Source organism: Schistocerca cancellata, chromosome 9 (genome assembly GCF_023864275.1).
Source record: "Schistocerca cancellata isolate TAMUIC-IGC-003103 chromosome 9, iqSchCanc2.1, whole genome shotgun sequence".
NCBI classification, from domain to species: Eukaryota; Metazoa; Arthropoda; class Insecta; order Orthoptera; family Acrididae; genus Schistocerca; species Schistocerca cancellata.
The window spans coordinates 56846121-56868269 of record NC_064634.1 but is presented as its reverse complement, the minus strand read 5'-3'; the positions used below and the strand labels follow the sequence as shown (position 1 = coordinate 56868269).

Below are 22149 nucleotides of genomic sequence, written 5' to 3'. Positions count from 1 at the left end.
GTGTCAATAAAGTTTCCCCTTCCTGGGACAATGAATTCACGGTGTTCTTATTTCGATTTCCAGGAGTGTATTAGAACGGTTTTAACTTATAAGTTTCGACTTGTTCGTTTCCGATTCAGGGACCTTTACATCTGACTGATACATTTATCCTTCTCCATCATCCTTGAAAGTTTGTGATGTATTCACGGAAACACCCTGTATATACACCATTTACGGGTGACGGCGCCTGTGACTTTGACGCTCGGTGGCACCGTTGGATGGAGTTGTCGGACGTGGGTTCCTGCGTAAAACTTGATCTACTAAGAGCCTTCTACATCCTCTAGAAGTGTATAACGTGAATTGTGAATCATTGTGTGTTTATCTGGCCAGGTACATCTGAAGATGAGGCGAGTAGTGTAGAAATCGATGCTGTTGTTGTTGTGGTCTTCAGTCCTGAGACTGGTTTGATGCAGCTCTCCATGCTACTCTATCCTGTGCAAGCTTCTTCATCTCCCCAGTACCTACTGCAACCTACATCCTTCTGAATCTGCTTAGTGTATTCATCTCTTGGTCTCCCCCTACGATTTTTACCCTCCACGCTGTCCTCCAATACTAAATTGGTGATCCCTTGATGCCTCAGAACATGTCCTACCAACCGATCCCTTCTTCTGATCAAGTTGTGCCACAAACTTCTCTTCTCCCCAATCCTATTCAATACTTCCTCATTAGTTATGTGATCTACCCATCTAATCTTCAGCATTCTTCTGTAGCACCACATTTCAAAAGCTTCTATTCTCTTCTTGTCCAAACTATTTACCGTCCATGTTTCACTTCCATACATGGCTACACTCCACACAAATACTTGCAGAAATGACTTCCTGACACTTAAATCTATACTCGATGTTAACAAATTTCTCTTCTTCAGAAACGCTTTCCTTGCCATTGCCAGTCTACATTTTATATCCTCTCTACTTCGATCATCATCAGTTATTTTGCTCCCCAAATAGCAAAACTCCTTTACCACTTTAAGTGTCTCATTTCCTAATCTAATACCCTCAACATCACCCGACTTAATTCGACTACATTCCATTATCCTCGTTTTGCTTTTGTTGATGTTCATCTTATATCCTCCCTTCAAGACACCATCCATTCCGTTCAACTGCTCTTCCAAGTCCTTTGCTGTCTCTGACAGAATTACAATGTCATCGGCGAACCTCAAAGTTTTTATTTCTTCTCCATGGATTTTAATACCTACTCCGAATTTTTCTTTTGTTTCCTTTACTGCTTGCTCAATATACAGATTAAATAACATCGGGGATAGGCTACAACCCTGTCTCACTCCCTTCCCAACCACTGCTTCCCTTTCATGTCCCTCGACTCTTATAACTGCCATCTGGTTGCTCTACAAATTGTAAATAGCCTTTCGCTCCCTGTATTTTACCCCTGCCACCTTTAGAATTTGAAAGAGAGTATTCCAGTCAACATTGTCAAAAGCTTTCACTAAGTCTACAAATGCTAGAAATGTAGGTTTGCCTTTCCTTAATCTTTCTTCTAAGATAAGTCGTAAGGTCAGTATTGCCTCACGTGTTCCAGTATTTCTACGGAATCGAAACTGATCTTCCCCGAGGTCGGCTTCTACTAGTTTTTCCATTCGTCTGTAAATAATTCGTGTCAGTACTTTGCAGCTGTGGCTTATTAAACTGATTGTTCGGTAATTTTCACATCTGTCAACACCTGCTTTCTTTGGGATTGGAATTATTATATTCTTCTTGAAGTCTGAGGGTATTTCGATGATGTTAAAGTAAAATCAAAGATGATTTAAATGCATTCAGAGGCAATTTCATTCTTACTTTTAAGAGAAGGATATCTTTGCTATTAAGACACGAACCATAGGGTTATCTCTTTTTTTTTAAGATCCAGATGTAAAAGCTATAAGGTAAGCGACATAGAGATACTTCAATCTGTTTACCATCCATACTGAGCACTTAGCGATCAGGATGTGCGGAGTTCAGTTCGCCATATAACCATCCCGGCTAAGGCATTTTTTGGTTCCCTTACTTACTAAAGGAGGATGCCCGAATAATTCGTCTGACAAGGACATCTATTTTTGTCACGTCATTCCGATTTTCTGCTCCTTCTCGTCGATAACTGTCCATAAATCCCTAACGATTCCTCCGTCTTTCAGACTATACATCACATACATATAAACGATAGTCGTGCATTTACAACACCTCCCAATAATGCCCTCCTTCCAAAGCCAATAACCTGCCACGATTCCTACTGAACGATCAGCATCAGTAGCAAATGGACGAGTCTTCTGCGAGTGGATCGTAAATGCTGAATCACGGTATCCACGTCTGCTGATGAATACGTATACCGTATGTGCTTCGTCTACGTGTTGTTTGTTACTTTCCGGCATCAGCCATGCACGACGTTGACTATATTTATCGCCTATGTAAATATTGATGTTACACTACTTCCTTTCCCGGAATTCTCTGGGAAAAACCATTCGAACAATAGTACCGCTCGGTATCTTTCAAAGCTCACAAGTTCTCGGAAAGGCAGTTGACTGCCTGGAGGTGTTACACAATCGAAAATGCTGGCTGGCGAAGTTCCAGCCGCGGCTTGGCATTCATGCAGCGCGCTTATGTTGGACACACGAGAAATCTCACGCTAAGCAGGTGAACCGTACTAGCTGCAATTCAAACACGGGGTTAATACGACTCATAATAAATAAGAGTTAAACATAACAGGCAAAAGTTTAATCATAATTGTCATGTTTCTAGCCAAGTAGACACTGTCTCACCATGAACTACATCTACGTGTATATTTCGCGCGCCTCCTGTGTGTATGGGGCAAGATACCACCACCACCACACTCCCCTGCCCGTTCGGATCGTAAACGGTGTTTCGACAGGACGACTGTCTACAAACGTCCTTATGACCTCTAATTTATGATTTTTTTCCCAAGTGGTCGTTTCGTGAGACTTACCTGGGATGAAGCAATATGTTTCCCGAGTCAGAAAGTACGGTCTCTGAATTTCAGTAGTAAACCTCTCCGTGATTCACAACTCCCGTCATGTAATGTTTGCCACGGGAGTTTCGTAAGTGTATCCGTTACGCTCCCATGCTTACTACAAAATCCCTTCAGGTACCGTGCCGCTGTTCGTTGGTTCTTCTTTATCTCTTTTATTAATCCAGCCCGATGAGCAGTCATCAGTAATCGGTTGACTGAGTGTTTCATAATGCACAGTTTTCTTGGATGAATTACGCTTTCTTAACTTTATCCCGACGAATCTGAGCGTGCTGTCTGTTTTCCATACTGTTTCGCGAGATCATGATCAGATTAGATGTACTTTTCTTTCCAGTTGATCCACAGTGAGGAGATCTCCTGGGATGTCTAACACGTCAGAAAACAAGAATTCACAGTAAATATTTACAAAATAAGAACAGATACTCTAATGAACCTTCTACAGGTCCCAAATGAAATTGCCCTTGTAGGTGTGGAACTGGTAAAAAAAAATTAGGCATCTTTACATTTAAAAAGATGTAAAACCTGCCAGCAATTATTAAATGTTCAATACAGTTAGTGCGTATGATAATTATTAGGCTATTGTAGCCACACAACTTCAAATAAAAAAAATAACATTTTACAGCACTTATTTACAATGATCGCATTACTGCAAAAAATTTGTAAAGGAGTCAAGTTGTACGTAATATTCATTTTATGTGATACTATTACTAACACATACCAATCAGTTGGTTCCGCTAAGAAATTCATCAGTGGAGCAGATGGAGACGGCCACCCAAACTGAACTTTATTATTCCAAATGGTTCAAATGGCTCTGAGCACTATGGGACTTAACATCTGTGGCCATCAGTCCCCTAGAACTTAGAACTACTTAACCCTAACTAACCTAAGGACATCACACACATCCATGCCCGAGGCAGGATTCGAACGTGCGACCGTAGCAGTCGCGCGGTTCCGGACTGAGCGCCTAGAACCGCTAGACCACCGCGTCCGGCGAACTTTGTTATTAGTTAAACTTCTTATGGCTACTGGAATGTTATTTAAGATGTGTATTATTGAATGGTGGACGCCTTTCTCAACCACAGTAAGTGACTTCAAATCTGTGTGGAAGTTATTCATTCTAATTACGTCGCTCCAAGAGGTTACTCGTACGTATGTTAACAGTAGTTACTGTTTCTAGCTTTCTACCATAGCTGTCTCTGACGCTCTTTTAGGTCTCGGTCAGTTTTTGTTCCTCAACAACTGTTTCACTTCACTTAACTCTGTGATTAAGCTCTCTTTTATTTCGTAGCAGCACACGACTATTGAACATAGCGGGTCTTTCCATGCATCACAACCTCTCTCGGCACATACTGGAGTAAGACTTTTGACTCTTTTTCATTAACTTTTTGAAATTGGAGCTAATCGAGTTATCGACGCCTGTGTGTTCAACCTGCACGTCAATCTTCCGCGTTCACTTAAAGGGCACAGCTTAGCCTAATTAACAGTCACAGAGATGATGCATAGGTACTAAGAAGCATTTCTCTTTTCCTCGTTGTAACTTGCACTCCTTACATCACGTTTCAACAGGAAAGGACGTCCGAAGGGTGCGCTAAACAACGCGTTACGTGCATGTGAACCGCGTATAATATCCCTAGAAATAATTCCTATACATTTGAAGATAAATTAGATTAAAAACGTAATAGATAGGAAACAACTATATACTCCCTTCTTTCATCTCATATTTCACATCCTCAAGTTCTCGTATCTACACTAATATTGTTACTTTAATCGGACTCACTGCTTCTAAAAAAACTAATACCATTGCAATCAAAAAGATGTACTTCCGAAGACCTCCTTCCTTTATGTCACAAATGACTGTCGCAAATGGCGCAGTTTAAAGTCTCTCTCTTTTCGTATCAATTGCTCTCTTTCTTATATAGATTTCGTTTGCTTCACTCTATCATCTGAATCAACATTTATGTTCTGTTATTTGTAAAATATTTTGACACATGTGCATGACGTAAAAATAGAAAAAATCTGAAAATGGATTTCAAGGGTCTGACTATTATATCTATGATCCTAAATATAATTATTTGTGAATTATGGCGGTACAGGTATTTATTTTCCTTTGAAACTTGTTATTAAACTCTATCATATTTTTCTCATAATTTCGTTCATAAAACTCCGATGATAAATGTTTAACTTATATACATGGTGTCCAAAAAGTTCCACTATCGTTTCTAAAACTCATAACAGGTAAAGTACTGGGTGGCTACAAGTGCAACTATTCGTGGAGGACCAGAGTAGACTGCAAATATCGTATGGCGGCGAAACCTGGTAGATATGCTAATGCATTAATGCGGAACGGATTTACTCTCGAAAGAAATTAGTTCTAATTTTGGCCACCAGGTGGAAACCTGGCTCCCTACAGGATCTTGTCCACGTCTCTGGTGCTCACAGTGAACAAATCGTTTAAGCGGCAGCTAATAATAAAATCAACATTATGCCTCTTTTACTTGTTTACCTTTTCTGCCCACGTTCCGTTCGTAATCCACTGCATGTGGAAACATTTCTTTACGAAAAAATTCACATGCGTAATCACAACCGCAGGAAACCTTTTTTTTCTTTAAATTGGAGGTTACCGGTTTCGATCTGTTTTCGACGATCTTCAGACCTACCACCATGATGGTACACGGTGGTGGTAAACTGAGCAGACGCTACGACTTCACGAACGCTAATTTGAGCAGTTAACGTTCGTGAAGTCGTAGCGCCTGCTCAGCTTACCGCCACCGCCTACCATCATGGTGGTATGTCTGAAGATGGTCTAAAACAAACCGAAACCGGTAACCTCCCATAAAAAAAAGAAGTTTGACTGTGTACGTACATTTTTAAGAAATAAAATGAAGCACCTTTCTTCTCAAAGAGAAGAGAAATGTTCTCAAAAATTACCAATTTCTGTACGCGTTTCTTACATTCACAGCGCCAGGTTTGCACCTGGTTGCCAAAGTTGAAACTAATTCTTTCCCAGTGCAAATCTGTCTCGCATGAACACCTTAGAACATCTACCAAATTTCGCTGTCATGCGATAATTACAGCTAACAGTGGACCTTTTCGAGTAACTGCATTTCAATTATAACCATCCGACATGACAGAGTATCGTGGTTTGTTATAAAAGGTTTCGCATCTCTCATAGCCTTTTTTTTTGTGCTATGCCAGAATTTCAAGGTTTGGTCAACTCGTCGCTTGTACAACATCAGGGCGATATTCAAGTTCTAGCCTTGTTCGGGTCTGCTTTGCAGCGTCAACAGTTCTGATTGATTCACAGGGTCGTGTACAAAATAGCAAAAATGTCATTGACTGGTGTTGCATGCATAACCTGTAAGTAGGCTGTTTATGTTTTCTTATTGGCAACGTTACGTAGCGCTCTGTATGAAAATCACTGGCTGTGCTGTGTGCAGTCTGTGGCTAGTTTGCATTGTTGTCTGCCATTGTAGTGTTGGGCAGCGGCAGCTGGATGTGAACAGCGCGTAGCGTTGCGCAGTTGGAGGTGAGCCGCCAGCAGTGGTGGATGTGGGGAGAGAAATGGCGGAGTTTTGAAATTTGTAAGACTGGATATCATGAACTGCTATATATATTATGACTATTAAGGTAAATACATTGTTTGTTCTCTATTAAAATCTTTCATTTGCTAACTATGCCTATCAGTAGTTAGTGCCTTCAGTAGTTTGAATCTTTTATTTAGCTGGCAGTAGTGGCGCTCGCCGTATTGCAGTAGTTCGAGTAACGAAGATTTTTGTGAGGTAAGTGATTTGTGAAAGGTATAGGTTAATGTTAGTCAGGGCCATTCTTTTGTAGGGATTTTTGAAAGTCAGATTGCGTTGCACAAAAAAAAAAATATTGTGCGTCAGTTTAAGCACAGTCATGTACAATTGTTCAAAGGGGACGTTTCATATGTCGACCCTTAGCCTAGGATACCTCACTGGAATCTTCTGATTTTTTTCTTGTAGCTATTGTTTATTGCTAGCGCGTAATTATAGAGAGAATTTCCTTTGTAGTTGCAGTCTTTCATTGTTGTACAGTAAAACAGGTGTGGCACGCATGTAGATTTGCACCAAGTATTTCGCAGCTGCAATTAACTAAATATTATTTTCAGTGCTATGTTAATGCGTTCTCTTATTTTTGATCTTCAAATTGTGCTTTTCTGTGTTGTCGTGTGAAATATTGTGACAATAATGGCGTGTGAAAAACGTAATACTAGGCTCCAAAGTAAACTGAGAAATGACAGTGAAGACGAAAGCAGTGTGTTAGCCCCACCATGTAATGAATTAACTAATATTCAAAGTAGTGATCTGGTAACTGTGCATAGGGAAATGGAGCGGGCGTCAAATAATGGAGTAGACAGTGAAACAGGTAATATGAAACGTCCCCTTAGAATAATTATACACGACTGTGCTTAAACTGACACACAATATTTTTTAGCGCAACGCAATCTGACTTTCAAAAATCCCTACAAAAGAATGGCCCTGACTAACATTAACCTATACCTTTCACAAATCACTTACCTCACAAAAATCTTCGTTACTCGAACTACTGCAATACGACGAGCGCCACTACTGCCAGCTAAATAAAAGATTCAAACTACTGAAGGCACTAACTACTTATAGCCATAGTTAGCAAATGAAAGATTTTAATAGAGAACAAACAATGTATTTACCTTAATAGTCATCAAAGTCATAATATATACAGCAGTTCATGACATCCATTTTTACAAATTTCAAAACTCCTCCATCTCTCTCCCCACATCGACCACTGTAGTGGCGGCTCACCTCCAACTGCGCAACGCTACGCGCTGTTCACATCCAGCTGCCGCTGCCCAACACTACAATGGCAGACAACAATGCAAACTAGCCACAGACTGCACACAGCACAGCCAGTGATTTTCATACAGAGCGCTACGTAACGTTGCCAATAAGAAAACATAAACAGCCTACTTACAAACCCTACAAAAAAGAACCTAATGGCGTGACATCAAGATAGAGAGCAAGGTCCGTGGGATAGGACATCCGAGGAAATGTGTCGTTCAGTACATCCCACACGTTAAAACTGTAATGTGGGGTGCACCATCAAGCATACTATCTGTCAATATGTACCTGAGATGCAGGTGGACGTCCACTTTGAGGAAGATTCTTCGATACTGTCTGTCTCTTTAAAGGTTTTCATCACCTTAATATGACTCGTTCTTGCCGCTGGTGTCCTCTCATATTGACTTCGACAATTCCGCAGTACCGTTGTCACCAGATTTTAATTCTGCATACCAGATGATATATTGCGCGCTCCCCTGGTCGTCATTTCGGTGCACTCTTAGTCAAATCTGTAGCAAGGACAAAGAAAAAAAAGGAACTTTCAAATTCCTCTGTCTGTAATAATTTCCAAGTTACGGTTTTTTGAAATGATAGCAGAGCTTTATGAACACCTTATATTTGCTGGAGATGACCAACGTTGATATTTCTCCGAGAACTATCTAAGACATCTACACACTTAGGCCTGACCGAGTTGCGAGCAGTAGAATGTAAAGAAAGATTAATACGGCGACATCATTAGAATCGAAAGACAAGCTCGCATAGGAGAAGGATGGAAAACAAAATTGGCCGTGTCCTCTTAGATACATTCGCTTTTATCATTTGGGGGGAACCGCAGAAAACGAAGTAGATAGTGAAACGGAGGTTTGGATCGTAACTCCCCAGAAGGAAACGCCTACGCCATAAAGCAACCTGGGTGCCAGCAAAGTGTGCAGGGTTAGTCTTGCTACCGTCTGTGCGACGCGTCTTCGGATTCCCAGTAACCTTTTCGCCTTGTGGTCGGTCTCAAGGCACGAAGTAGGAACTTGTAATGCTGTATCTATTTTTAGGTTGGTGATAAGGAGGAAAAGCCTCTGTTATTCGAACCAGAAGCGAACGACAGCGGTGCGGTTGATGAAACTTCCTCTTAAGTAATGACATCTTCCTGGAAATCCCTCCAGCCACGACATTATGCGTTCCCTTGTGGATTCTGAAAGATCCCTGCCGAGTGTAGCTGTAAGGACGGACAAGCGATCCGACCGTGTACCTTTAGCAGTTTCCTTCTAGAGATTTTTGTCAGTGAAGCTGGGCGCTAAGTGAAACTAGTTTGTTGTCACTGCTGCTGTACCTCTATGAAAAGCAGTCCTGAAAGAAACAAAAAGGAACTTCCAAAACACACATAATTCCGCTCCCCCCAAAATTCTGCCACTCTCGCCAAATACTTGGACACCAGACACTCTCACTTCCGCATCAGTTGGAGCCTTTACCATACCAGCTCTCTTCATTCCCGCTGAACACATTCCTACATCCTAGGTTATCAACAAAACTCGACTCCACAACTTTGTTTTTCCCCTCCAATTTCCAATCCTTATACGCTGCCGCGCCTATGTCGACAAACTCCAACAACCTTGCGTATCCTTTCCCAGTGCAGCTTCAACAGACTTCCTCTCCCAGTCCACAAAACCCCGCCCTGGTTTTTACCCATCTTACCTCACTGTCCCAGTGCACATCAGTGTACACTCGGCTTTCACAGGCCTGTGTAGTCTTTAATATTACAAAGAAAACATTTTATCTCACGTGAAGGGAGCGAAATACTTTGGAGTCCGCCGATCTTTCTGGATATTGGACCAGCATAAGATCCATACGCGGTTCTTGGCTTCTCTTCCCTTGTCTTAGTCCCAACCTCTTTTTTATTTATTTATTTATTTATTTATTGTTCCGTGGGACCACATTAAGGAGAACTCTCCATGGTCATGGAACGAGTCAATACATGAAATTATAACACGATTGTAGAAACAGATAAAATGAAATATAAGAAACATATTCAGGCGACACGTCATTAGTTTAAATAAAGAAAATCAAGAATGTAACACTGGAATTTGCTTAATTTTTTCGCTCTTCCAGGAGCCCCTCGACGGAATAGAAGGAGTGAGCCCTGAGGAAACTCTTCAGTTTAGACTTAAAAGCGTTTGGGCTACTGCTAATATTTTTGAGTTCTTGTGGTAGCTTATTGAAAATGGATGCAGCAGAATACTGCACTCCTTTCTGCACAAGAGTCAAGGAAGTGCATTCCACATGCAGATTTGATTTCTGCCTAGTATTAACTGAGTGAAAGCTGCTAACTCTTGGGAATAAGCTAATATTGCCAACAGCAAACGACATTAAAGAAAATATATACTGTGAGGGCAATGTCAGAATTCCCAGACTATTGAATAGGGGTCGACAAGAGGTTCTAGAACTTACACCACACATAGCTCGAACAGCCCGTTTTTGAGCCAAAAATACCCTTTTTGAATCAGAAGAATTACCCCAAAAAATAATACCATATGACATAAGCGTATGAAAATATGCGAAGTAGACTACTTTTCGTGTTGAAATGTCACTTATTTCAGATACTGTTCTAATGGTAAATAAAGCGGCATTTAGTTTCTGAACAAGATCCTGAACATGGGCTTTCCACAACAGCTTACTATCTATCCGTACGCCTAGGAACTTGAACTGTTCCGTCTCGCTTATAACATGCCCATTCTGTCTGATTAAAATATCAGTTCTCGTTGAATTGTGAGTTAGAAACTGTAAAAACTGAGTCTTACTGTGATTTAGCATCAAATTATTTTCCACAAACCACGAACTTATTTCATGAACTACATTATTTGATAATGTTTCTATATTACACACAAGATCCTTCACTACCAAGCTGGTGTCATCAGCAAACAGAAATATTTTTGAATCACCTGTAATACTAGAAGGCATATCATTTATATAAATAAGAAACAGCAGTGGCCCCAGCACCGATCCTTGGGGAACGCCCCATTTAACAGTGCCCCATTGGGACTGAACATCATTACCACTCTCAATATTGCGGAGAATTACCTTCTGCTTTCTGTTCTTAAAGTAAGAGGCGAAGTAATTGTAAGCTACTCCCCTTACTCCATAATGTTCCAACTTCTGCAGTAATATTTTGTGGTCAACACAGTCAAGAGCCTTCGTTAAATCAAAGAAAACACCTAACGTTCGCAACCTTTTATTTAATCCGTCCAAAACCTCACAGAGAAAAGAGACTATAGCATTTTCAGTTGTTAAGCCATTTCTAAAACCAAACTGTACATTTGACAGCAAATTATGTGAATTTAAATGCTGCAGTAACCTTGTATATACAACCCTCTCGATAACTTTAGCAAACACCGATGGCATAGAAATAGGTCTATAATTATCAACATTATCCCTGTCTCCCTTTTTATAAAGTGGCTTCACTACCGAGTACTTTAATCGGTCAGGAAACCGACCACTCCTAAAGGAAAAGTTACAGATATGGCTAAGTACTGGGCTAACATACATGGAACAATACTTCAGTATTCTGCTAGATACCCCGTCATATCCATGAGAGTTCTTGGTCTTTAGTGATTTAATTATTAACTCAATCTCCCTCTTGTCAGACATTCTTGATTTTGATTGCATCGCCCGTTCAATCTGAGGACCTGAGTACCCATTCCTTCGAAACACTTTTCCTAGGTGCTGTAACTCGATGACGAGCGCTTCCTGTCTGAAAGTGTCCGAGTTCTTTAGCACCAAATTTCTTTGCGACAAAATGTGACGGCTAGAGGCACCGACATAGCGGGCAGTGCCCCAGAAGGAATATGACAGGAACGATAACTCGTAGCATAAAAGTCTAGTAACTATTGGCGTAAAATGCATACCAATTTTCTACGAACTCTTCAGATTTCTTCTACGTTGGACGCGAGTGTTCGTATGAGAGGAAGAGGTTGTTACAGGAGAGGAATTAGTGGCGGGTCCCATCAGTTAACCGCCCCCCCCCCAAAAAAAAAGCATTTGGCCTAAACATAATAATTTTCTCATCTCGATGTATCATACATACCGGTTCAGTCAAAAAATTCGACGCTGGGTTAATAAAAAAAGAGAGAAGACGGCGATTTTAAATCATCAGTGGCCTACATAAACTCTCCTCCCCTACAACGCACAGAACGTCTATACAACGACGTGAAACTGTCAAACAAATCCTTCTTTGGGATGTTGTCTTACTCGCGACCACACTAGCTGAATGTCGGTTGTGTCGTGAAACCATTCCCTTCATGTCAATTCGTCTACCTTGCCGTTTTTGATAACAGGATACGCTGAATGGAACGAACAGTCTACTGTGTACAGAATATGGATTGAGAGTAACGCGAAGAAAGACGAAAGTAGTGAGAAGTAGCAGTAATGAGAACAGCGAGAAAATCAACATCAAAATTGACGAAGACCAAGCAGACGAAGTAAAGGAACTCTGTTACCTAGGAACTAAAGTAACCCATGATAGACGGAGGTTGTTGTTGTTGTTGTTGTTGTTGTCATCAGTCCTGAGACTGGTTTGATGCAGAGCAAAACTGTGTGCCCGATCGAGACTCGAACTCGGGACCTTTCCCTTCGCGGGCAAGTGCTCTACCATCTGAGCTACCGAAGGTAGAAGGTAGGAGGACAAAAATGGTTCAAATGGCTCTGAGCACTATGGGACTTAACATCTGAGGTCATCAGTACCCTAGAACTTAGAACTACTTAAATCTAACTAACCTAAGGACATCATACACATCCAAGCCCGAGGCAGGATTCGAACCCGCGACCGTAGCAGCAGCGTAGTTCCGGACTGAAGCACCTAGAATCGCCCGGCCACCGCGGCTGACGTAGGAGGACATAAAAAGAAGAGTAACACTGGCGAAAAGGGTATTAATGGCCAAGAGAAGTCTACTAGTATCAAACATAGGTCTTAATTTGAGCAAGAAATTTCTAAGAATACGTTTGGGGCACAGCATCCTACGGTGGTGAAACATGGACTGTGGGAAAACCGGAACAGACGAGAATCGAAGAACTTGAGATGTGGTGCTACAGAAGAATGTTGAAAATTACATGGAGTGATAAGGTAAGAAATGAGGAGGTTCTCCGCAGAATCGACGAGGAAACGAATATGCGGGAAACAAGAAGAAGAGACAGGATGACAGGACATTTGTTAAGACATCAGGGATTAGCCTCTGTGGTACTAGAGGGAGCTGTAGAGGGTAAAAACTGCAGAGGAAGACAGAGAAATGAATACATCCAGCAACTAATTGAGGATGTAGGTTGAAAGTACTACACTGAGATGAAGAGGTTGGCACAGGGCAGGAATTGGTGGCAAGCCGCATCAGACCAGTCAGAAGACTGAGTAGTCAAAAAAAGTAAAATAAAATAAATAAATAAATAATTTGTAACAGCACGTCTTGTTACCCCTGATGACTATTTCCAGGAAATAACTGTTCGCGTTTTGCATTTGAATCAAGCTGGACCAGACGTCCGCGCGTCTTTGTTTTCGTTCGGGAGTCGAGGTGTGTGAGTTAAACGTTGCACGCATCTTTCTCTCCTTCGAAACATTTTGGAGGATGTCTTTGAATACATGATTTAGAGACGTTGCTCCTGTGCGATTTGTGATGCAACAACACTGACAGAACTCGACCGCACGTCCACTACTTAACATCGTCTGTTCACAATTGATTGGCCGGATGCACATGTGTTGTTTACGTTTGGTAGTTCAAGTTGCCACCGTAGGAATTGCACTGACGTCGCTTATACGCCAGGAATACAATCAGTCTTGGAACTTTTTGGAAGGACGGAGTAGATGCCAAGATAAGGTCTCCCTTAATTTATCTCAAATTCAGTAAAGCACTATATTGATATGATAAGTCTTACGGTAGCGTTGCACGTATACAGATGTCGGTAGTATTGCGTACACAAAGTGTGAAATGGCAGCGCTTTAGTGGAGCTGTCATTTGTAGCCAGGTGATTCACGTGAAAATGTGTCCGGCGTGATTGTCGTCGCACTACGGGAATTAACAGACTTGGAACGCGGTATGGTTGTTGGAGACAGACGCATGGGACATTCCATTTCAGAAATCGTTAGGGAGTTTAATATTCCGAGACTCAGATTGTCAAGAGTGTGCCGAAAATACCAAATTTCAGGCATTACCACTCAGCACGCACAACGCAGTTGCCGATGGCCTTCACTTAACGACCGAGAGCAGCGGCATTTCCTTAGAGTTGTCTGTGCTGACAGACTAGCAAAACTGTGTGAAATGACCACAGACGTTAGGACATTGTGGCGAAATTTGGCGTTAATGAGCTATGGCAGCAGACGACCTACACGAGTGGCTTTGTTAATACATCTACATCTACATTTATACTCCGCAAGCCACCCAACGGTGTGCGACGGAGGGCACTTTACGTGCCACTGTCATTACCTCCCTTTCCTGTTCCAGTCGCGTATGGTTCGCGGGAAGAAGGACTGTCTGAAAGCCTCCGTGCGCGCTCTAATCTCTCTAATTTTACATTCGTGATCTCCTCGGGAGGTATAAGTAGGGGGAAGCAATATATTCGATACCTCATCCAGAAACGCACCCTCTCGAAACCTGGTGAGCAAGCTACACCGCGATGCAGAGCGCCTCTCTGCCACTTGAGTTTGTTAAACATCTCCGTAACGCTATCACGGTTACCAAATAACCCTGTGACGAAACGCGCCGCTCTTCTTTGGATCTTCTCTATCTCCTCCGTCAACCCGATCTGGTACGGATCCCACACTGATGCGCAATACTCAAGTATAGGTCGAACGAGTGTTTCGTAAGCCACCTCCTTTGTTGATGGACTACATTTTCTAAGGACTCTCCCAATGAATCTCAACCTGGTACCCGCCTTACCAACAATTAATTTTATATGATCATTCCGCTTCAAATCGTTCCGCACGCATACTCCCAGATATTTTACAGAAGTAACTGCTACCAGTGTTTGTTCTGCTATCATATAATCATACAATAAAGGATCCTTCTTTCTATGTATTCGCAATACATTACATTTGTCTATGTTAAGGGTCAGTTGCCACTCCCTGCACCAAGTGCCTATCCGCTGCAGATCTTCCTGCATTTCGCTACAATTTTCTAATGCTGCAACTTCTCTGTATATTACAGCATCATCCGCGAAAAACCGCATGGAACTTCCGACACTATCTACTAGGTCATTTATATATATTGTGAAAAGCAATGGTCCCATAACACTCCCCTGTGGCACGCCAGAGGTTACTTTAACGTCTGTAGACGTCTCTTAATTTAGAATAACATGCTGTGTTCTGTTTGCTAAAAACTCTTCAATCCAGCCACACAGCTGGTCTGATATTCCGTAGGCTCTTACTTTGTTTATCAGGCGACAGTGTGGAACTGTATCGAACGCCTTCCGGAAGTCAAGGAAAATAGCATCTACCTGGGAGCCTGTATCTAATATTTTCTGGGTCTCATGAACAAATAAAGTGAGTTGGGTCTCACACAATCGCTGTTTCCGGAATCCATGTTGATTCCTACATAGTAGATTCTGGGTTTCCAAAAACCTGCGGCACCTCTCCGGGCCCCTTGACCTATCAGTTGGACCCTAGACGACTGGAAAACCGTGGCCTCGTCAGATGAGCTACGTTTAGGTTTGGTAAGATCTGATGACAGGGTTCGAGTGCGGCGAAGACTCCACGAAGCCGTGGACCCAAGTTTTGAACAACGCACAATGCAGGCTGACGGTAGTTCCATAATGGCGTGGGCCGTGTTTACCTGGAATGGGCTGGGTCCTTTGGTGCCACTGAATCAATCATTGAAAGGAGATCATTATTTTAGGCCACTTGGAGACCATTTTCAGCGATTCTTGGGATTTCATGTTTGCATGTCACTTGGTCACAATTCGTCATGATTGGTTTGGAGAACATTCTTGACAGTTCGAGGGCTTGATTTGGCCAACCACGTCATCCGACATGAATCTCGTCCAACACTTTTGGGACCTAATCGAGAGTTTAATTCGCGCACAAAATTCAGCGTCTGCAACACTTTCGCAATTACGGACGGCTGTAGACGCGGCATGGCTCAGTATTTCTGCAGAGTATTTTTGTCGAGTCCGCGGCGTGTCGAGTTGTTGCACTGCGCCGGGCTAAAGGAGGTCAGACACGATATTGTAAGCTATCCCGTGACTCTTCTCACTTCAGTGCACGACATGCAGCACGCGAAGGGGATGAAGTTTCCCTTTCCTTCCGCCATATAAGAGACCAATAATATCGATGTTTTTAAAATTGTGACAAAGTACAGGGTTATTACAAATGATTGAAGCGATTTCACAGCTCTACAATACCTTTATTATTTGAGATATTTTCACAATGCTTTGCACACACATACAAAAACTCAAAAAGTCTTTTTAGGCATTCACAAATGTTCGATATGTGCCCCTTTAGTGATTCGGCAGACATCAAACCGATAATCAAGTTCCTCCCACACTCGGCGCAGCATGTCACCCATCAATGAGTTCGAAAGCATCGATGATGCGAGCTCGCAGTTCTGGCACGTTTCTTGGTAGAGGAGGTTTAAACACTGACTCTTTCACATAACCCCACAGAAATAAATCGCGTGGGGTTAAGTCGGGAGGGCGTGGAGGCCATGACATGAATTGCTGATCGTGATCTCCACCACGACCGATCCATCTGTTTTCCAATCTCCTGTTGAAGAAATGCCGAACATCACGATGGAAGTGCGGTGGAGCACCATCATGTTGAAAGATGAAGTCGGCGCTGTCGGTCTCCAGTTGTGGCATGAGCCAATTTTCCGGCATGTCCAGATACACGTGTCCTGTAACGTTTTTTTCACAGAAGAAAAAGGGGCCGTAAACTTTAAACCGTGAGATTGCACAAAACACGTTAACTTTTGGTGAACTGCGAATTTGCTGCACGAATGCGTGAGGATTCTCTACCGCCCAGATTCGCACATTGAGTCTGTTCACTTCACCATTAAGAAAAAATGTTGCTTCATCACTGAAAACAAGTTTCGCACTGAACGCATCCCCTTCCATGAGCTGTTGCAACCGCGCCGAAAATTCAAAGCGTTTGACTTTGTCATCGGGTGTCAGGGCTTGTAGCAATTGTAAACGGTAAGGCTTCTGCTTTAGACTTTTCCGTAAGATTTTCCAAACCGTCGGCTGTGGTACGTTTAGCTCCCTGCTCGCTTTATTCGTCGACTTCCGCGGGCTACGCGTGAAACTTGCCCGCACGCGTTCAACCGTTTCTTCGCTCACTGCAGGCCGACCCGTTGATTTCCCCTTACAGAGGCATCCAGAAGCTTTAAACTGCGCATACCATCGCCGAATGGAGTTAGCAGTTGGTGGATCTTTGTTGAACTTCGTCCTGAAGTGTCGTTGCACTGTTATGACTGACTGATGTGAGTGCATTTCAAGCACGACATACGCTTTCTCGGCTCCTGTCGCCATTTTGTCTCACTGCGCTCTCGAGCGCTCTGGCGGCAGAAACCTGAAGTGCGGCTTCAGCCGAACAAAACTTTAAGAGTTTTTCTACGTATCTGTAGTGTGTCGTGACCATATGTCAATGAACAGAGTTACAGTGAATTTATGAAATCGCTTCAATCATTTGTAATAGCCCTGTATTATGCTCAGTAGAGCAGTCATGAGAGTATGTAAGTGATTCTGGACAACAACATAAACCAGTAGACCCTGAAAGAGCCCACTGTAACAGTGGCTGAAACGTTTGTTTCATCACTGATAGTTGTTTACCGTACGACATGGTACAGTGCATCTATGTGAACTTTTTATCTTACTTGAAGGGAAATACACTGGATGCCATGTTTCCATAGTAGCTGGCCGATCTTTCCAGAAATTCGGCGAGGACAAAATGGGTAAGCTATTCTTGGCTTCTGTTCCTCTGTCTCAATCTCTTTCTCGGGCCTTCTTGTTCTTCACTGCACCGCCCATTCAGCTTGACAATCTACCATTCCTTCGGAACACTATTCTTAGGTGTTGTCATTCTGCAGAGAGACTCTACTTGTCTGAAACTGTCCAGAGTCTTTCTTTGAGACAGATGGTGATGATTCGAGGGCCACAGGTAGAAGCCAGTGTGCGTGGGTTTTCTATACACACTGGATCCGCGGATCCGTCCGAGGAAAGATCTATTGTGGCATCTCCTTCTCAAATACCACGTGAATATTATGTTACTATTGATAGAGTTGCCATATTCCAGGAACTCTTCAAGTTTTCCGACACTGAGTGCAAGTGTTTGAGATGAAGAGGTTGTTACAGGACAGGAATTCTTGACGGACAGCATCAGATCAAATGGTTCAAATGGCTCTGAGCACTATGGGACTCTACAGCTGAGGTCATCAGTTCCCTAGAACTTAAAACTACTTAATTCTAATTAACCTAAGGACATCACACACATCCATGCCCGAGGCAGGATTCGAAACTGCGACCGTAGCATTCGCGCGGTTCCGGACTGAAGCGCCTAGAACCGCTCGGCCACCTCGCAGCATCAGTTACCCGAAAACAGAGACAGCCTTTGGTTGAAAATAATGTTTTTATCATCTTGATGCACCACACATTGAAGACATACAGTGATGAACCAACCCGATGGTCTAAATCTACATCTATACTCTGCAAACCACAATGGGGTGCATGGCAGAGGGTAAGTCTCATTGCACCAGTTTTTTACCAGTTATTAGGGTTTCTTCCTGTTCTATTCACGTATGAGCGTGGGAAGAATGATTGTTTGAATGCCTCTGTGTGTGCAGTAATTATCCTAATCTTATCCTCACGATCCGTGTGTGAGCGATACGTAGGGGGTTGCAGTATACCCCTAGAGTAATCATTTAAAGCCAGTTCTTGAAACTTCGTCAATAGACTTTCTCGGGATAGTTTACGTCTGTCTTCAGGAGTCTTCCATTTCAGTTTCTTCAGTATCTCTGTGACACTCTCCCATGGATTAAACAAACCTATGACCATTCGTGCTACGCTTCTCTGTATATGTCCAGTATTCCCTGTTAGTCCTATCTGGAATGCGTCCCACACACTTGAGCAATATTCTAGGATGGTAAGCACGAGTGATTTGTAAGCAACCTCTTTTGCAGAATGATTGAACTTCTCCAGCATTCCACCAATAAACCAAGACTACTGCTTTACCCACTCCTGAACCTATGTGATCATTCCATTTCATACCCCTACAAAGTGTTACACCCAGGTATTTGTGCGAGTCGGTAGGTTCCAACAGTGCCTCATTCATAAATAGTCATAGGATACTACATTTTTTCGTTTTGTGAAGCGAAGAATTTTACATTTCTGAACGTTTAGAGCAATTTGCCAATCTCTGCACCATGTTGAAATCTTTTTAAGATCTGACTGAATATTTAATCAGCTTCTCTTAGATAGAAGTTCATTATAGACAACTGCATCATATGCAGAAATACAGATTTTACTATTAATATTGTCTGTGACGTCATTAATATACGACATGAACGTTAAGGATCCCAACATACTTCCATGGGGCACACCCGAAGTTACTTCTACATCTGACGACGGCTCTCCGTCCAAGATAACTTGCTGTCTCCTCCCTACCAAAAATTCCTCAGTCCAGTCACAAATTTTACTTGATACGCCATATGATCGCACTTTGACAATAAGCGCAGGTGCGTTACTGAGGCAAATGATTTTCGGAAATGGAGAAACATTGCATCTATATAGATGTCTCGATCCAAAGCTTTCAGTATGTCATGTGAGAAAAGTCGGAGTTGCGTTTCACACGACCGATGTTTTCGAAAACTACTGTACTTGGCACTGAGGAGGCGATGCTGTTCAAGATCTACATCTACATCTACATACATACTCCGCAATCCACCATACGGTGTGTGGCGGAGGGTACCTCGTACCACAACTAGCATCTTCTCTCCCTGTTCCACTCCCAAACACAACGAGGTAAAAATGACTGCCAATATGCCTCTGTACGAGCCCTAATCTCTCTTATCTTATCTTTGTGGTCTTTCCGCGAAATACAAGTTGGCGGCAGTAAAATTGCACTGCAGTCAGCCTCAAATGCTGATTCTCTAAATTTCCTCAGTAGCGATTCACGAAAAGAACGCCTCATTTCCTCTAGAGACTCCCACCTCGAGTTCCTGAAGCATTTCCGTAACACTTGCATGATGATCAAACCTACCAGTAACAAATCTAGCAGCCCGCCTCTGAATTGCTTCTATGTCCTCCCTCAATTCGACCTGATAGGGATCCCGAACGCTCGAGCACTACTCAAGAATAGGTCGTATTAGCATTTCATAAGCGGTCTCCTTTACAGATGAACCACATCTTCCCAAAATTCTACCAATGAACCGAAGACGACAATCCGCCTTCCCCACAACTACCATTATAACCTTGTCCCATTTCATATCGCTCTGCAGTGTTACACCCAAATATTTAATCGACGTGACTGTGTCAAGCGCTACACTACTAATGGAGTATTCAAACATTACGGGATTCTTTTTCCTATTCATCTCGGTTAATGTACATTTATCTATATTCAGAGTCAGTTGCCATTCTTTACACCAGGCGCTACAGTCTGGAACTGAGCGACCGCTACGGTCGCAGGTTCGAGTCCTGCCTCGGGCATGGGTGTGTGTGATGTCCTTAGGTTAGTTATGTTTAATTAGTTCTAAGTTCTAGGCGACTGATGACCTCAGAAGTTAAGTCGCATAGTGCTCAGAGCCATTTGAACCATTTGAACCTTTACACCAATCACAAATCCTGTCCAAGTCATCTTGTATCCTCCTACAGTCACTCAACGACGACACCTTCCCGTGCACCACAGCATCATCAGCAAACAGCCGCACATTGCTATCCACCCTATCCAAAAGATCATTTATGTAGATGGAAAACAACAGCGGACCTACCACACTTCCGTGGGGCACTGCAGATGATACCCTCACCTCCGATGAACACTCACCATCGAGGACAACGTACTGGGTTCTAGTACTTAAGAAGTCAGTGTTTCAGCTCAGAATATGCACTAAAATTCTACAACAAATCTTTGTCAAGAATACTGGACGGTAGATTTGTGGATCACTTCTGCTACCCTTCTTATAGACGGGTGTGACCTGCGCCTTTTTCCGAGAGCTGGGCACGGTTTTTTTGTTCGAGGGTTCTATGATAGATTGTAGTGAAAAGAGGGGCTAACTCAGCCTCAAATTCAGTATAGAATCTTAGCACACTGGACTAGCATTCGGGAGGACGACGGTTCAATCCCGTCTCCAGCCATCCTGATTTAGGTTTTCCGTGATTTCCCTAAATCGCTTCAGGCAAATGCCGGGATGGTTCCTTTGAAAGGGCACGGCCGATTTCCTTCCCCATCCTTCCCTCACCCGAGCTTGCGCTCCGTCTCTAATGACCTCGTTGTCGACGGGACGTTAAACACTAATCTCCTCCTCCTCCTCAGTATAGAATCTGACAGGGACCCCATCGGGGGCCAATTTTAGCGATTTCAGCTGTTTCTCAACAAATGAGTTGTAGAAATGAGTGCAACACTCGGCTTTGCTGCAGAGCGCCGTACTGTGCTGCTGCTGTTGCCGCTACCTCGCTCACCGTGTCGTCCCCTACCTTGCAGATGCTGTGGACACACGTGGTGCTGCTGTCGGCGGCGTGCAGCGTGCTGGCCACGCCTCTGGCGCGCGCCTACTCGTACGACAAGGTGCTGTCGCTGTCGCTGCTCTTCTACGAGGCGCAAAGGTCGGGTCGGCTGCCGGCCGACAACCGCATCAGCTGGAGGGGCGACAGCGCGCTCGAGGACCGCGGGCAGCGCGGCGAGGACCTGTCCGGCGGCTACTACGACGGTGAGTCAGCCCGCTGGTCCCATGTAGTCGTCCTCATATACGCTACAGGCACGCGTATTCAAATACAGGGCTATTACAAATGATTGAAGCGATTTCATAAATTCACTGTAGCTCCATTCATTGACATACGCTCACGACACACTACAGATACGTAGAAAAACTCATAAAGTTTTGTTCGGCTGAAGCCGCACTTCGGGTTTCTGCCGCCAGAGCGCTCGAGAGCGCAGTGAGACAAAATGGCGACAGGAGCCGAGAAAGCGTATGACGTGCTTGAAATGCACTCACATCAGTCAGTCATAACAATGCAACGACACTTCAGGACGAAGTTCAACAAAGATCCACCAACTGCCAACTCCATTCGGCGTTGGTATGCGCAGTTTAAAGCTTCTGGATGCCTCTGTAAGGGGAAATCAACG

The 22149-nt window shown here is 43.2% G+C and overlaps 1 protein-coding gene across 2 annotated transcripts in view; it reads left to right on the top strand.

The window, feature by feature from the left end:
- LOC126101609 (endoglucanase E-4-like) overlaps window positions 1-22149 on the top strand; it is a 448421-nt gene that overhangs the window by 259018 nt on the left and 167254 nt on the right. For both annotated transcript variants that reach the window (XM_049912290.1, XM_049912289.1), the window contains exon 2: window positions 21508-21733. In XM_049912290.1, the coding sequence (XP_049768247.1) occupies window positions 21508-21733 (226 nt within the window). The remainder of the gene's footprint in view (window positions 1-21507; window positions 21734-22149) is intronic.